This window comes from Plectropomus leopardus, chromosome 22, assembly GCF_008729295.1.
Source record: "Plectropomus leopardus isolate mb chromosome 22, YSFRI_Pleo_2.0, whole genome shotgun sequence".
NCBI classification, from domain to species: domain Eukaryota; kingdom Metazoa; phylum Chordata; class Actinopteri; order Perciformes; family Serranidae; genus Plectropomus; species Plectropomus leopardus.
Window position 1 is genome coordinate 21,054,180 of NC_056484.1, and position 17,065 is coordinate 21,071,244.

The 17,065-nt window shown below is 41.7% G+C and overlaps 1 protein-coding gene across 3 annotated transcripts in view; it reads left to right on the top strand.

Annotated features, from left to right (window-relative positions):
• Positions 1-17,065, top strand: part of kcnc2 (potassium voltage-gated channel, Shaw-related subfamily, member 2) — a 103,802-nt gene that overhangs the window by 74,402 nt on the left and 12,335 nt on the right. For all 3 annotated transcript variants that reach the window (XM_042511269.1, XM_042511270.1, XM_042511271.1), the window contains exon 2: positions 15,580-16,513. In XM_042511269.1, the coding sequence (XP_042367203.1) occupies positions 15,580-16,513 (934 nt within the window). The remainder of the gene's footprint in view (positions 1-15,579; positions 16,514-17,065) is intronic.

The following is a 17,065-nucleotide window of genomic DNA, read 5'->3' on the forward strand; positions in this document are numbered from 1 at the left end:
GGCGATGGTCGCTTGCAGGGATTCACCCGTCTGCACCTCAGACCAGCCCAGCTCTTCCCCCCGCAAAGCCGACTTCACCGACTTAAAGTGACAATGAATTATTCAAATTAGAACGCCTGGAAATTTTTGATAGGCTATTTTTAGCCACGGCGTGTGGTTGGTTGCCAAAAGCTATGGGTTTAGAAGGGTTCCCCGAGTGAGCTGGCTGTCATGTCACAGCAAGCTGTATAATGAGGACGGGGAGGAAGCATGTGTGTGAGCGCAGAGAACGAGGGGAACAGCAAATCCTCCTGTCATGTGGAAACACTGCTGTGTTTTTGTTCTCTCGTTGGTTAGGAGTCGCGGATCTGTTTTTTCGGCAACGCCCGCTCCTCTGTCAGTTGTTGATTCTAAATTAGCAGCGAAAACAATTTATTGAAACCCATCCTTTTAGTTGAGTGAGTGACAGCAAAGCCTGCTCTTGTTTTGTCATCTGCTTGTACTAAAAAACAACGAAAAAACTCATTCTTTTATCACAGGAGATGTGGAGTAAAAAAAAAAAAAAAAAAAAAAGCAGGGAAACCCTTTTCCCTGCCAAAGAGCACACCCGTTCATTTTCCCCTCCGCTGCCTCTCATTTTTCTTCCCTCCTTTGCGATCCAACATCTTGAGCTGTCAAATAAATTTAGAAAAAGAAGGGAAAGGTGCCGTTACCATGGCGGCAGCTGATCAAGGGAAAAAGTGCAGCGACAAAAACATTCTTTTGTTTGGGGACTTGATTGTAATGTAGGGCAATTCATTACTAGCCTCCTCTCCCTCCCTGCATCTGATCCTCCCCGGGACTCATCACTGTCCTCCCAGGCACCCGCTTTATTTTTATCCCGCTTTATTTAATAAAAGAAATATCATCCAGTCTCGTCTCTATAGAATAAGGCTGAGATGGAAATCAATTACTTGGCGGTTTAATTATGTGTGTGCTACGATGGTCTTTAAATGAGCCATTCAGCTAACTACACTGCATAATGTTGATTTAACCACTGTTTAATTTTAGAATGGGGAGCTCCATGTGACAAATACAGACATTGTGTCCGTTTCCCAGCATGCACTGTTCTCCTCCTACAGACAGGCTCTGTTATCACACAGCCAGATATACTGGATGTTTATATAGCTAATGGCCTGGACTCTTAGAGGGACAGATCACAACGAAACAATCAAAAAATACAATTTTTTCCTTTCACCTGTAGTGCTATTTATCAGTCTAGATCAGGGGTAGGCAACCTGTGGCTCTAGAGCCACATGCGGCTCTTTAGCTCCTCTCCAGTGGCTCCCGTGTGTCTGACTAAAAATTAAATGGAAATGAATGGCGATTATTTTTTTAAAGATTTTCATTCAATTTTTCAATTGCAAAAATATTTAGCCTGTACACAGAATATGAAAATGTATTAGCATTTCATTAACTAAAATATGCATCATATTTCTGTGGCCTGGGTGCCTTTTCTGTTTAATTTTGCCAAATTTCAAAAGCGGTGGACGCTCCTGAATCAAAAAAGCTTGACTAGCTATGGATTCCAAATCCAAGATAGGAGAAGTCTCAGAGGAAAATGGAGAAGTTAATAATGCATATAGATAATAATAATGATAATTACAATAATAATAGTGCATGAATAGATCTTTTATTTTTTACCACCAACACTGCAAAGTTAATGTAACAAAAAATAATAAATAGTGGTAAAACATATTAATGAATGCTCATATAGACTCATTAATAATATTGATAGGCTAGTTTGACTGTGTTGTGTTACCTGCGACTCCAGACAGATTTTTTTTGTTTGTTTGGGCCAGAAATGGCTCTTTTGATAGTAAAGGTTGCCGACCCCTGGTCTAGATGGTTTTGGTGTGAGTTACAGAGTGTTTGCAATATTGGCCGTAAAAATGTCTGCCTTCTCTCCGAAACAATGGCACTCAGCCAGTGCTCAAAGCGCAAAAAAACTGAACTACACCCAGCAACTGTATCACTGTGCAGAAGGAAGAGTGCATCTACTCATGGACAAGTTAATTTACTTATAGTTCAGTTCATTTTAGTTTAGTTAGATTTATGTGTACATTTAGATGTAAAGAAAAAACGTGGGGGAAATTACGTGAAAAGGATATAAAACACCAGTAGTATAAAACAGAAATGTCCAGTCCGAATTTTCGTCATTGCTGCTGTGTTTACTGTAACCACCTGTAAAATAGGTAATCTGCTTCCTGTTAACGTCAGCAAGTGCATGCTCAGTGTGCAGGGATGGTTGTGCATTATGTGTTTTCAGGTGTGTTAGTATGGATGGGGATTATTTCGGAAATGCTTGTGAGTACAAAGATTGTTTTAGTTGTAAACACCATTTAAATAGCTGAAACGTTAGCCAGCTCAGTGGTGCTATTTAAGAGACACAGCATTTGCAAGCCAGGCCCCATTCATTCCTATAGAAGCTGCTCAGTGGTACATGAAGCCAACAATCTCTGTTATCATGGGTTGATATTATCCGGGTGTTTGGTGCTGCTTCCTCATCATCTGGGCCATAGGGTAAATGCACTAAAGACTTCCACCAGCCGAGTCAGCCACTTCCAGTTTAGCGTTCCACTTTATCAGGAGTAAAATGATTTATTCTTGTGGCTCTTCTAGACTTTCCAAATATCATTGGACCAAACGGATCAAATCCTGATAGAGAAACAAGTCAGTCTGCGGAGATCGTGACACTAAAAAAATTTATTAAAAATATATATTAAAAAAGCATCCACTGATTTATTTTAGTCTCTTTTACAATGTAAGTCAACGGGGAAAAGTCTTTTTGGAACCACTGGCATTACATGATGGACCAGGTTGTTGTTTTTACATTGTTTCACTGCAAAAATTGACTTCCACACCAGGCATATTTCCTGGGGGCCTGGCTAGCAGTGGATGCACTCTTCCCTCTGCACAGTGATACGGTTGTTGGGTGGTTCAGTAGAAAGAAAATAGTTCCTATGAAACTGAAAACGGCTCACAATACAGTCTGTGGTTTATTTTGAGTAACCAGGTCATAATTTCGAGAAAGAGACATTGCTGATGCCTTCTCCAAATGTATTCTTTTGTTGCTTTAAGCTTCACAAGCCGAGTGCCGTCCCATTCCATTATATTAGAGACGGACATCTCTACGGCTGATATCTCAAAAACAAGACCATCTAGACTGATAAACAGCACTAAAAATAAGAGGAAAAATATGGATTTTCGATTTGAGGTTGAACTTTTCCTATAAGAGGACTAAACGCCACTTTTAACACTTCTTTTGTATTGTTTGCATTTAGCAGACTGCCCTGTTGAGAGCTAATTGCCATGAGTGTGGCAGTAAAAGAGCATAAATAAACATGAGAACTTCCTCAAAGGTCAAACTAGTGAGCAAGATCTTTGTGGCTGGCACACTTTTAAAAAGTTATTATTGACTTCTTTATCGTGTTGTTGTCTACTTCTACTTTTCAGGAGTTAAGCTGGTGAAAGAGTAAAAGAAAGTAGAACATCAACAGTGTTTAATCTTTGCATGTGTTGCTGCATTGCATTGTGGTATATTGATGCCACTGTTGTGGGAGGAAATGTTATCTTCCTGTGTGATCCTGAGTGACTGACATCAAAGCCTGACGTTAACACAGCGGTGTGCAGATACTGTATGTAGTGGTTGCCTCTGGGATTGAGACCTATTAATAGCATGTGTGTGTGAGCGGGCGCGTTTGTGTGTCTTTCATCACCTCTCCTCCTTGGAGTCGAGGAAGCGTGCAGGTGACAAACACAGCAGAAGGAACCGATGTATTCATGTGACCACAGTCTGTTCCTTTGTGTATGTGAGAGTGGGAGGTACGTTCAACAGCAAGCATCTTTAAAACACTTATGTTTCCTTAAACTTACATTTATATAGAGGAGAGAAATATAACTGCTGGCTGGACTTCTCACAATGGTGACGTTTTTTCAGATGATGGTTGTGGTAAAATTTTTTTAGTGCATCCAAATCTCAGGGAGGTAGTGCGAGAAAGTATGTTAACTCACTTGTGTCAACAACTAAAATGTTAAAATTCCTTTGGAAATGCGTAAATCTGAAGACATTTTTCAAAATATTTTAAACTTCAAACTGACGGAAAAGTTGTTGTTTTTTTACTAACTGTGTGTAGTCTTTGGGTGCATGATTCTACTGTGTTTTCTATACATGTCATTACATTTTAGGAAAATAAATTATAGTGCCATGGACCCAAAGACAGAATACATTACGATGAGAAGATAGCTTAATGTCGACCTGGGGGTAGACAAAGTGCTTCCACAACTAGTATGAATGAGCAGTGGCACTAGCTAGCTCCCATCAGACCTGGTTGGATTCCAATGAACTGGTGAAGGTTAGGTTGAAGTTTGGATCCCAGTTTTATACCCAAGTAGACCTAACAAACAGCAACCGGTAATTACAGTAGTAACACATACCTTGTTCTAAATGATATTGGATTATCAAACAAGACCTGAATTTCTATTCAGTAACACACGGCAACTGCAGTAGTGTTCAGATATAGATCAGTGATACTTAACTTATGGCTAGCAGGCAAAATATGGCCCCCAATAGGGTGCCAGGTGGTTCCCCAACCAATTTCTAATTTACAATAAAAATTAAATGATTCACACTGGGAGTTGGTTTTGAACTTTTAGTACACATAAGGTGCCAGAGGACTTAAAACATGTCGAAACAGAACTTGTTCATCAAAAAAGGCCAGTGAAGGATCCCCTGCAACCCGCAACAGAGATCCTAGCTCAGCCTGTAAAATCTGAGAAACATCCTAAAATCTACGAAGTGTCCTACAATCCTGAAATGTCCTAAAATCCTAGAAATGTCCTTAAATGCTAGAATAATCCTGAAATCCTAGAAACATCCTAAAATCCTAGAAACATCCTTAAGTCCTGGAAAGGTCCTTCAATCTGAGAAATGTCCTAAAATTGTAGAATTGTCCTAAAATTCTAGAAACATCCTAAAATCCTAGAAACATGTATAGGGCTCCAGCAACTGGCCCCTGGCCTCCTGTGATTTTTCAATATTGGCCCTCAAGCAAAGCACGTTGAGTATATCTGTTAGAGGATAAGATTCGAGGTTAAGATTCAGGAAATATTGTGTGTGGGGTTTTTTTAAGCCAGCATTCAGTGTTAGAGAAATGAGCCGGTCTCCCTTGTGAAAATCCTACTTCTAGGAAACAGGGCTCCATATCGGTATCTACGTGGTCATTAAATAATTATGTGTGGACCCCCTCACTGCAGATATATAAAGGTTTTACTGATGTGGAGACGACGACGTTGATCAGCTGTTGTTCATGCTCTGGAAGCTGAGCATAACAGTGTTAAGTCAGGCTAAAATGCTCCGCTAAAGTTAGCAAGCTGGTTGGAATACGTTTTTTTTTCCAGACTCTGTCCAGCTGCCAAAACCGCCAAAAAGGTGGGATCACGGGTTGCCAAAACTCATAAAGAAACAGCTGTGGAGTCTATCTAACTTTTGTTTACAAGGCCAGGTTCAGTGGTTGTCAGGCAGCAGGAAGAGAGGGATGGAGAGAGAGAGAGACAGAGAGAGAGATGCTCCTGTCATTAAGTAGGTGATCAGTGTCGCTCCCTGGTGTGTTGTCAGAGCCGTGGGTTGGTGGTGATGTGGAGGAGAGGGGGGGGGGGGGTGCGTTCTTTGAAGAGACACAACACCACTGAGTGACAGACACAGAGCAACAGACGGAGGGATAGCTCTTGCCGGGGGTCTCTGCTTCCAGCTGGAGCTGAGCTCTGTGTCTGCAGGAGACAGACAAACAGAGACAGAGAGGACAGCTCTGCAGTGTGCGTCCTTATCTCATATATCCACCAGTGTTGTGTTCATTTACTGTCACCTTTAGAGACATTAAGCCGTATCTTTACAGGGAAGAGCGGTTTTGTTGTTGTTTTATTCCCAATAAAAGACCATTTCTAAATGTAATTTACATGTTTGATACTATCTGTCAAGGATGCAGGTAAGCAGTATGGGATGCATGGTGAATATAAGATTGGTGCCACTTTGTTATAAGGCAGCCTTAAGAAAGGTCTTATAAATTGTAATGCATGCATTGATTTTTTTGGCCACTTGGGGGCAGCAGAACAAGCTATCTCCCAATGCTGACACATTTTCATCTTGTAAAGTTGTTTTGGTATTTAAGATGTCAGCAAACAGTTCTATGCACGTTTAGCCCCGTGTTTGTCTGATACTGACTGTCCTTTTCGCTCTGTTTGGATCTCCTGAAAAAAATGTCTTTCCCATTGGCTGCTTAATGTTCCATTATCTAAGCCAGCTGGTTGCTAGGTTTGTTTCTCCGCTGACTGAACTAAAAACGGGACATTTGTGGGATGTAAAACTAAAATACTGCGCTAAAAGATGCAAACACACTTCCTATATTGCTCCATTTCTTCATGGGTGTGCCGTGCGGAAGGTCTTTCGCCTGTCTGTGCGCATCAGAGATGTGTGACAGTGCTGATGTGGATGGATGGAGAAAAAGGAGAACCGTGCTGTTTTGATAATTAATTTACAGTTATACTGATAATTAAAATAAATTGTGAACACATATGTTTCGTTGTCCCGCAGCCCTCGGTCAATGTTCAATGATTTATTTTTTTTTAAGATATTTATAAAGCCATTCTTGCCTTTAACTGATAGGACAGCACAAGTGTGAAAGAGGGAGAGGGGGGTGACACGCAGCAAAGGGCAGAGGCCAGAATCGAGCCCGCGAACCGCAGCGGTGAGGAGACAGCCTCTTTATATGGGGTGCCCGCTCTATCCACTGAGTCACCAGGCACCCCAATATTCAGTGATTTTAAGAACACAGAGTAAAACAAAACACCTGTCGTGTCGGAGCAATGTAAACACCAGTCAATGATACCCAAAGATTGTTTTTTATAAAAACGTATTTTATAAAGCATTAAGTCATTTATTAATCATTAGTGAAGTCATGAGTTAAAACCATAAACAGCGTTCAGGAGGTACTGTAATATCTGCATAAGTTAAATGTGGGTAAACAGGCTCAAGGTGGGATTACAGAGTCTTACTTGTATTCTGTCTTTGCATACTAAATAAGACGCTCCGTCCGTGTGGACGTGCAGTTGGACACGTCTGCAGACTTCATGTGTGTATGCTCAGGAAAAGCCCTAAATCCAGATTGAAAATATAACGGGGCAATCATGCAGAAACAGAAGGCGTACCACGTACAGGCTCAAACCCCAAAACCCCACAGGTTTAATTATGTCAGTGTGTAGCCGTGTGTGTGTGAGTGTGAGTGTGTCTGAGATCCTCTTGGATTGTGTTAGCACCTCCGGGGTCTCCTTATTTTGATGATGTCATGGCGGCTTACAGAGGAGCGCAGCAGTGTGGCGGTGGATGGTGGTCCTAGGCCAGGATCGGAGCGCACAGCCTCCACTCACAGTGTCAAACAGATGGTGGCAGTCCCGAGGAAGTGGAAGCAGCGAGCGTTTCTATTGGGCGAGCCAGCAGGGCGGGATCTGAAACGGAGCCTGAGCAGAGCGGTGGGCTGCCTGGGTGTGTGTGCGTGTGTGTGGGGGGGATTTTTCAGCGGGAGGATGCCAAGGTTTGCCCATCCAGCACGCCGCTGTGCCAACAGATGAAAGGATGTACGGAAAAAATGTGTGACCCATGACGGGCGCTCTGTTTTTAGCTTCCTGCTGGAGCCAGGATTCACCACAAAATATTTCAGATCCTGGAACCGTTCAATTTAAGATTCATTTTGGCAGATCTCAGGCACAAGATGACAAATCACTTTCTAGCTTGGCGGATAATTTCCCTTACTATAATACATCTCCCCAAATAATTCAAAAACTCTATGCCTGTCCTTCCAAATACTATTTAACCCTTTGAAATCTAGAGCAACATCACTTATCTGTTGCAGAGTCGTGTCTGCTGGTTTACAAGCAATCACTAAGGAGTCTATTACCTTTTTTTGTGGATTTTCGCATGTTTAAAAAACCTCCGTAACATCACTTTAAATATAGAGCCTCAGAATGTAATATTTATAATAAAAAATAATTTCATCCTTTTTTGATCACATCTAATAATCCCATCCAGGTAGGTTTCAGATCATGTCCTTGTCACTTTTTTACAAATTTATTATTATTAGTAGTAGTAGTATTAGTACTTTTTATTTATTTATTTTTGCAATTTGCAGTTCTTTTCTTTCCAGGTTGCTTATCATGTTTTTGCCCAGTGTTTTTGAAATAAATCAAACCAACTTTCTCAGGTTTCAGAGGTTTAAATGCAAGTGAAAGGCGTCTGAATGCAAGACAAGTAAACTGATGTCCATCCAGGTCTCAAAGGGTTAAAATGAAAGAAAGTCAGGGGCCAGTTTCTGGGATATGAGGACATTCAGGGCTGAGCCTGGACCTCTGCCAGAGGGTCCAGGGGATCTTCCTCTGTCACTTTTTTATTATGTTGCTGTTGTCTATTTCTATGTTGTTGTTATTTAATACACTCTGGCACTTTATTTACAAGCTAATTACAAAAAGACTATGAATTTATTTTTCATTATGAATTGTAAAATGTTCAGCGGGGCCACCAGGCATGTCATGTGCCAGATTTGTCCTTTGGATAGTAAGCTAGTATCACTGCTCCTCAGGGTCAGGGTCTGACATGAGTGAGAGCTCATGTAGACGAGAAAACCATTTGTGCTGCTCACAGTCCGTCTGCGTGACTCATCCATGTGTTTGTGTTTATTGTGGCTGTTAAGCTGTTGTAACTCATTTCCTAAAGTGCACAAACGCTTCTTGTTGTGATTTTTTTAGCCGTGACCCAACAGCTTCAGGTGCATTACCGCTGCCCTCTGGACTGAACTCACTGTTAGACCATTATCCTGTATCACTGAGAAAGAGACAGATGACTCAGGATGTGTGTGATTCAGCTCAGCAGGTGACGCTGAGTGGGGCACATTGTACATTTGCAGTGATTATTTAGAGCAGCACTTTGCAACGTCTGGGATGAAAGAAAAAAGGGAAAGTACACACATCATGCACAACATCTCAGTCAGTCTCAGAAATACTTCGTAGAATCTGTTGCTGGCTCTAGAAAATGAAGCGTACATGAAGTGACCCGAGGCTACAGGTACGTCACATTTGATTTATCACTGAGCGCTGACAGGCCTGTTGGTCCACTCTAACCTGCAGACCACTAAGTTTTTCCTTTCCATTAGCGTGCTAATGTGACGTCCATGGCGATGCATCAGTTACTGTTTACAACCCCCAGGCTGCATAGCTCCGGTGTCAGCGTCCTGGCCCGCCGGTGCTGGTGGCTCGGGGCCAAGTGGCAGATGTAATCCGCCGGGGGATCATGTGATCGAAGCTGTTTGATCTGGCATTTTCCTCATGTCTCCTTTATTGGCCGCAGACAGGCAGAGTTCCAGGGAGTGGCAGAGGCGTCTAGTGAGAAATGATGTGATCATGAGGACGGCCTCCCTGCTCCGGGACTGTGACAGTGATCACATCCCATCAGTGTTTGGGCTGGTGATAGAGCTGCTGGCTCAAAGTCCTAATCTCACAGTTTGTACAGTACATGTTAAAAGATACAGAGCCAAACTTTGAAAGAATATGGCTGTCAGGTTTGATCCTGCCCAGTTTCTCCTCACTAACGAGGCTTCCATGTGCTAATAACGTGTGTAAGGACACATTTTTGGGATTAATTGTTTCCTGGAGGAGACGTGCGGCTTGTTCTGTGGGTGTCGAGTGACTGATAGGCGTCTGAGCTTAATATGATGCAGCACTGATATGAAAACATTCAACTTGGGCACAGTGAAATAACGCTGGAACAGAAACTGGCAAAACAAATTGAAGGTTTTATGTTTCCTGTGAATCATCTCGCCAGTTGTTGTTTATAATGAATAAGAATAAACGGTAGCAATTGGAGAAAAAAGATTCTTTGTATCTCAGTCACACTTAAAGTATAATGTCTTGCTAGTTGCCCATGGAGACTGAAAGGTTCATTACAGAGTGCAGAACAAAGCTGTTCTGACAGGCTTGTTTCCACCAGTAGTGTGCTACAAATAGATGCTTTGCTCTGAGATTGTGCTGGCATAAAGGTGAGGGTGTCATTGGAATGGGTGGGGTTCATCCTCTTGAGAACACGAATGTGTTTATCAAATATCATGGCTAATTATGAGATATGTTGAGCTGTGCGAATGTTGGTATAATCATAAGACAAGAGGAAAGGTGAGGGCTTACTAAGGGACCGTTTACACAGCAATGGTTTTTGCATGAGACGTTTTTGCAGTTTGGCCTTTAGTTCACACAACAGCAGCATTTTGGGGGTCTGAAAATGCAAACTTTTGAAACCGGGGTCCAGAGTGTAATCTTTTGAAAACACCACCCTTTCTGTCGCTGTGTAAGCTGGCACTGCGCGGATCCTGTGAAAACGGTGATGCCACAGCCACATTTAGCGCATGCCTGTGGTGTACTTCTATACAGCGTACTATACTTCTATTAAGTTGTTTTGCAGATCAATGTACACAAGGATCGTTCTCACAGTATATCATGTGAACGTGGATTTTTTTTTTTTTAATGCAAAGGAAGGACTTAGTAGGGCTGTCCTTGTGCACTAAGACTGTATCCTCTGGGGATCAAAACTATCTATTACAATTTTTGTGGGAATCCATGGACCAAAGTTTTGGTCAAGGAAAGAAAAATGCATTTTTTTTCTCAGATCATATAGGTCTGTTGTTGTGCTCACTGACGATTTTTTTAGCAGATGTTTTATATTATTTTTTTACCAGCGAATTGTGAAACTAAGGAAAAAAGTAGGTTTCTGTAGATCTTTCTCCAGCAACAACTGACATAATATAAAGAGCGAGAAAGAGGATCATCTTGGGCTTGGGGAAACACTGATCGATGTTTTTCACCATTTTCTGATCAAGAACATCTTGGATGAACTTCTTTAAATTTAGGTCAAAGGTCAAGGTCACTATGACCGTGCATCTGTCTCATTCTTTCAGAGCTTACTAAAATGTTTCACAAACATCGACTATGACTCAACAATTAACTGATTAGATTTTTGTTTTTTGTTTTTTTTTAGATTTTTTAAATAAGTCTTGTAAAGTTATGGGGTGCACACGAGTTACAGTCAAGTAGAGAGGCAGAGACCCATTTAGTTTAAAATCATCCCCCTGCTGTGCTTCTGCTCTTCACATGTTGATAGTCAGACATGAAGGTCACCGCTTCGGCCTCTGCAGCCGCCTTGGCCGTCACCAGCTGTGCCAATGAGCGAGAAACGCTAAAGCTAAAAGCCTTAAATGTAATGAAAAAGATGGCTGAAAAATGGGGCGAGTCTTGAGGCTAAATTAGATCTGCATTGTTCAGAGATGGACTGTCTGTGCTACATCCGCCCTGCGCTGCCTTCAAAGAGCGGGTTCCAGAAGTACGGGACTTATTTAGCATGCAGAGTGTGTGTGCTGGAAATCAGGATGTCAAGAGGCATGTGCCTGTTGCAATCACATGGTAGAGTAGCGCCTTTGCATTTTTAATGTCCGTCATAAATAACCTTGTGAGGCTGTGCATGTGTGTGTATCAACGGGTGTATCAGTGTGTACACCTGCATGTTGGTGTAATATGTATGCATGTGCTTTTGGTGACGTGCTTGTTTAATGTGACATGATTCAGCTGTTACAGGCCGGTGTGCACAGGGAGATGATATATCCTCGCTCCGCGGATGGGAACGCAACAAAATTACAGCCCAGCACGAAGCGGCAGTTGTCATTAGTTGGCGCAGCATCTGAACAGCTGAAGGAAACTAGTCCAGGTAGTCCTGCTGCTTGTTTCAGCAAGATGATAAGAGTGAGACCCAGATAAAGACACAGAGGGGTGAGATAGAAAGTCAGAATTTAGCAGCAGGAGGAGATTTGCCATTTTAGGTTTTTGCATGTTTCAAGGAAATATCCACCCTGAAGCAGCTCGAACACTTTAATCAAAGCTGTCAGCAGTGTGCCTTGCATTTCTGGGATTATTTTGTTGGCATGTGGTGCATGATTTTCATATTTCTACTCAATAACTAGGCCGACAAATTTTGGGTTTATGCTGTCATGATAACTACTTTTGTTGGACGATATAGTGTCCCAGAAATAATTGCAATAAACTACATTACTGTCAGTTTTGAGACCATTTTATACCAATGATAAAATGATAATATAATAGCATAATAATATAAGTTCATCTTTTCAAAAAGTAATGAACTCTAAATTAAGAATATTCAGACACCTGAACCGGAATATGAAAAAATATAAAACAGTTTTAAAAGAGTGAGTAAAACCTGTTTATAAAACATATATATAAAACCATAGTACTTTTATAGAAGTATACCAGAATCACCCGCTTTGAAACATCATAGAAAATCTGGCCAACAAAAACAAAACCAAAGCCCTTTACGAGTAATAGACAGGCTTTGTAAAAGTACAAAAACTACTTAAAACATACAGGTCAAAATTACAGACAGAGACGACAACAACTTACAACTTCTGTCAGCATTTAAAGTTATTATCATTTAAAGAATGATAACTCAAGGCTAATATTAACTCAGTTAGCAATACTCACGTGATACGTGATAATGGTGGTTTTGGTTATATATAGTATATTTATAGGAATATATAATCGATTACAGCTATGTAACATTGCTTATTGATTTTCGGGCCATGGCTGGACAATAAAGTTGTACCATTCAAGATAACTTCCTGGTAGCAACCAGTGCTGAATGGTGGCAATATTGCTTTGAATTGTGGGAGAACGGAGCTAGCTGACTGCTTGTTATGAAAAAGTAGCCATGTGCATTAATATAGAAAACTGAGGATGCAATAAATCGCAATGCGTCGTGGAATGAAATCCAATTATTGACATGATAATCATAATGGAATCATGAGACCAGTGAAGATGCACAGCCCTACTGAATATCAGCATAGACTATCAACGTCTGATGATACTGAAGGCCGGCTGGTTTGGTTACGGCCAGCAGTCGTCCCCTACAAAGGAAGACTGTGAACATGTAAAAGTATATATATCTATCTATCTATATATATATAGATATGAGAAATTGTTATGATGTTTGCATGATTGCACATCGGCTAACTTGTGTTGTGTTTCCTCTGAAGCACAACACAGTGTTAAAGTAGAATTTAAGTCTAGTTGTTAAAAAATAATCTGGTTTTGCAATACAGTGAAAACTGCTTCATTTTCACAGTGTTACAAGTGACATCAACAGCAGAGATGGTGTCTTGTTTACATCCGCCTACAGCCTTCACCAGTCTATAGAAGAAGAAAGAGACTCCAATTTCTATATTAACAGCAGCCTCAAAAGACCAAATGCAGTGCAGTCACATGACACTGTAAAGCTGGAAACTTGAAAACCTTGCTCACTTACTCAGGTGATACTTTGACTATCATTACATCACTATTGTACAGTGTGTTGCCTAAGTGCAGGTAGACTGTAATAGGGCTAAGGGAAAATAGGTGAAACATGCAAAAAAAATAAATACATACAAGGTCAGCCGAGGTGTCTGAACATTTTGTGAACAGGATAATGGAAAGCTAATCAGCATATAAAAACTGCATATTTTATTGAATGTAGAAGGTGGATAGTGCTGAGTAACCTCACCAAACTCAATTTTCAACATGCTGCGGCTTCAAAAACTGTGCAGAAAAATGAGCAGGATGGTCACACACCCTTAGGATGATAAAGACATATATATAATATATGAAGAGTTGCATGCTAACTGCAGTTGAGTGAATGCACGCACAGTTCAGGAACACGGTGACCCAAATAGTGGCAATGATATTTTGAGAGCGTGTGAGTCATGCGATCCAAAAACAAGGCAGGGTGTGAAACGACTTCTTCAGGGCTCAGTAGGCAGAGCGCACCAGTGGATGGATTGTGGGAGGAAGGTGGAGAAGGAGCATAGTAGGCTGCGTGTGTGTGGAAATCTGCTCCGTCTAGCTCTCTCGGAGAAAGCTGTGGATGTTTTGCACATTGAGCCAGAGCCTCTTCCAGGGCGGCGGAAAAGCTGGATGTGAGCTCTGCATCTGACAGGTGGTTCGATAAACACTTTGCAGAAGAAGACCAAAACAAAACGAGGAAAATAATCTGTATGTGAATCATCATTTAATACTGTTATCATACAGATTCAGCTGCAGTGTATCAACATGCTCACGTTTTGCCAAACCAAGTTCAAAGTTACTACAGTCCTATTTCTACAACTTAAGAATAATTATGATTTTTATGCCTTTGAGCTGGCTTGAGGCTTTATGTTTTCAGGATGTTTGGCTGTCCCTCAACATGTACATCCAATTCACATTGAGGGAATTTCGTCAAATTTGGCACAAATGTCCACTTGGACATAATGATGAACTGATTTGATATTTGTGGTCAGAAGTCAAGTTCATTGTGGCCTAGTCTGTCTCATTCTCGTAAGCGTGATATCTCAAGAACGCCTTCTTCATTTCAAGTCATTTCAACGATGAAGTGATTAAAATTTGATGAACAAAGGTCTGTCTGTCTCACTTCATAAACACAATATATCAACAAGGTCTTGACAGAATTTCCCCAAATTTGGCACAAACGTCAACTTGGAATATGACAAAATAAAATTGACAATTATGGCAAAATTTCACACAAATGTCTAACAGGATACAATTATGAAGTGATGATATTTTATATCCAAAACGTGAATGGTTAGCTTCCCTGTGAAATCACAATGTATTACAAGAACACTTTTCTGGCCATTACTCAACATCCTAACTCAAGAACAAAAGATACTTAATTGGTGACACTGATCTTGGGTGTCCACCTTGAAACTGTGCTGATTGTAGAGATCTTCTGTGTTGCCTGGTCAGTAGACATACAGTTTGTGACCTATGTGAGGAGTCACACATGGATGTCCCTTAATTGTGAGGGGTCACATGACAAAAAGTTTGGGAGCCATTGCCCAACATTGCATGCAGTCCTTCATGTTTTCTTTGCAATTGTTGCAACTTTAAATTAAACAGTACAATATCTCAACATTACATACAGTGCAACTACACTAAGATGTGGCTTGACTTGACATGCTGACTATACAAAACAAAACTTAAATAAACATACAAAAGGCAAAAGCACAATATAAGTACAACACAGAAAATAAGCACATTCTCCCCGATTCCCCACTGATTCTGAGGTCTTGTTTAGTTAGTTTAACTACTTTCCTGCTTGCTTTACTGACAACTGCCCAACATACCAGCAGCAGTAAATTAAATCTGACTGCATCTGCATCCCCGTGCTACATTCCCAACAGGAGCAAGGGGGAAGTGTGTGTTTGTTTGTTGCTCTTGCTAATAGATTGCTCCTCTCTCTGGAGTCCACTCAAATTGATGCAAGTTAATTAAACTTGTCTGAGTTCACTTTCTTTCTCAAGAGTAAATGAATTGATTGATCTCGGTGTATGTATCCTCAGCCAGGGTATAGAACATCAAGGTTCAAAACAGCTGAAATGTAAGGCGTAGATTGATAGTAACATGTTTTTTTTCTCTCTCTCTCTTCTTCCTCTGTAGTTTATAGCCTTTGCATCGTTGTTCTTCATCCTGGTCTCCATTACAACCTTCTGCTTGGAGACTCACGAGGCTTTCAACACCATCATCAACAAGACTGAGATGATGCGGAACAGCAGCGTGCCGGACTCAGGCCCACAGTATGAGATCGAAACTGACCCTGCGCTCACCTACGTGGAGGGCGTTTGCGTCTTCTGGTTCACCATCGAGTTCCTGGTGCGTGTGACCTTCTGTCCAGTCAAGCTGGAGTTTATTAAAAGCGTTCTCAACATCATCGACTTCGTGGCCATCCTGCCTTTCTACTTGGAGGTAGGGCTGAGTGGCCTTTCTTCAAAGGCTGCCAAGGATGTGTTGGGTTTCCTCAGGGTGGTGCGCTTTGTTCGTATCCTTCGTATCTTCAAGCTAACGCGTCATTTTGTGGGGCTAAGGGTGCTGGGGCATACATTACGGGCAAGCACCAATGAATTCCTGCTGCTCATCATCTTCCTGGCATTGGGAGTGTTAATTTTTGCCACCATGATCTACTACGCCGAACGAATCGGCGCTAATCCCAAAGACCCCACTAGTAGCATCCACACCAAGTTCAAGAACATTCCCATCGGCTTCTGGTGGGCCGTGGTAACCATGACCACACTGGGCTATGGCGACATGTATCCAGAGACCTGGTCGGGCATGGTAGTGGGTGCATTGTGCGCCTTGGCAGGTGTGCTGACGATAGCCATGCCTGTGCCCGTTATTGTCAATAACTTTGGGATGTACTATTCTCTGGCCATGGCCAAGCAGAAGTTGCCCAAGAAGAGGAAGAAACACATTCCTCAGGTGGTGCAAGGAGGGTCCCCAATCTACTGCAAAGGTGATCTCAACACCACCTGCAACAGCACTCAAGGTGACCTGTGCCACGTCAAAGGGAGCAGGGTACTAGAACGCAACCGCTCAGGTAAGACCAATGGGCAAGAAAAAAGCTATATAGGAGAGAAAATAATGAGCAACCATACCTCAGGGGTAAAGTTCAGGTTACACTGAATGTTTTAGGTATGTAGCAACAGCAATGTGAATCAGAAAGGGACCCCATCTCAGGTAGAAAACAGTTTTCATTTGACAGATTCCCCCTTGAGACTAGAAATGGTTTTCCCCTGGAGACTCTCTCGCACCACAGTGGGAGAGTCTCACAGAAATCTGAACTCTTTGCCTCGCAGCCTTCATTTCTGGTTGCCACAGTGATAAGGAAGGCAATGCACAAGGTATTGAGAGTAGGAGATGGTTGTGTAAAATAGCTTATGCTGATAAGAATTCAGAGTCCTTGTGTCCAAGTCTTCCTTCCTGTAGGGATTTTTAATTTGTTGTTCAGACCGTAGGTGGCTGTTTTCCCTTCAGGCTCGAGTCAGTAATTTACTCTTACACATCTGATATTGATGGAAATTAGTGTCAACCTCTGTATACCGACTTTCTTTGAATTCTAGTGCAGACGCCCCTGGTGCTCTGGACTCTT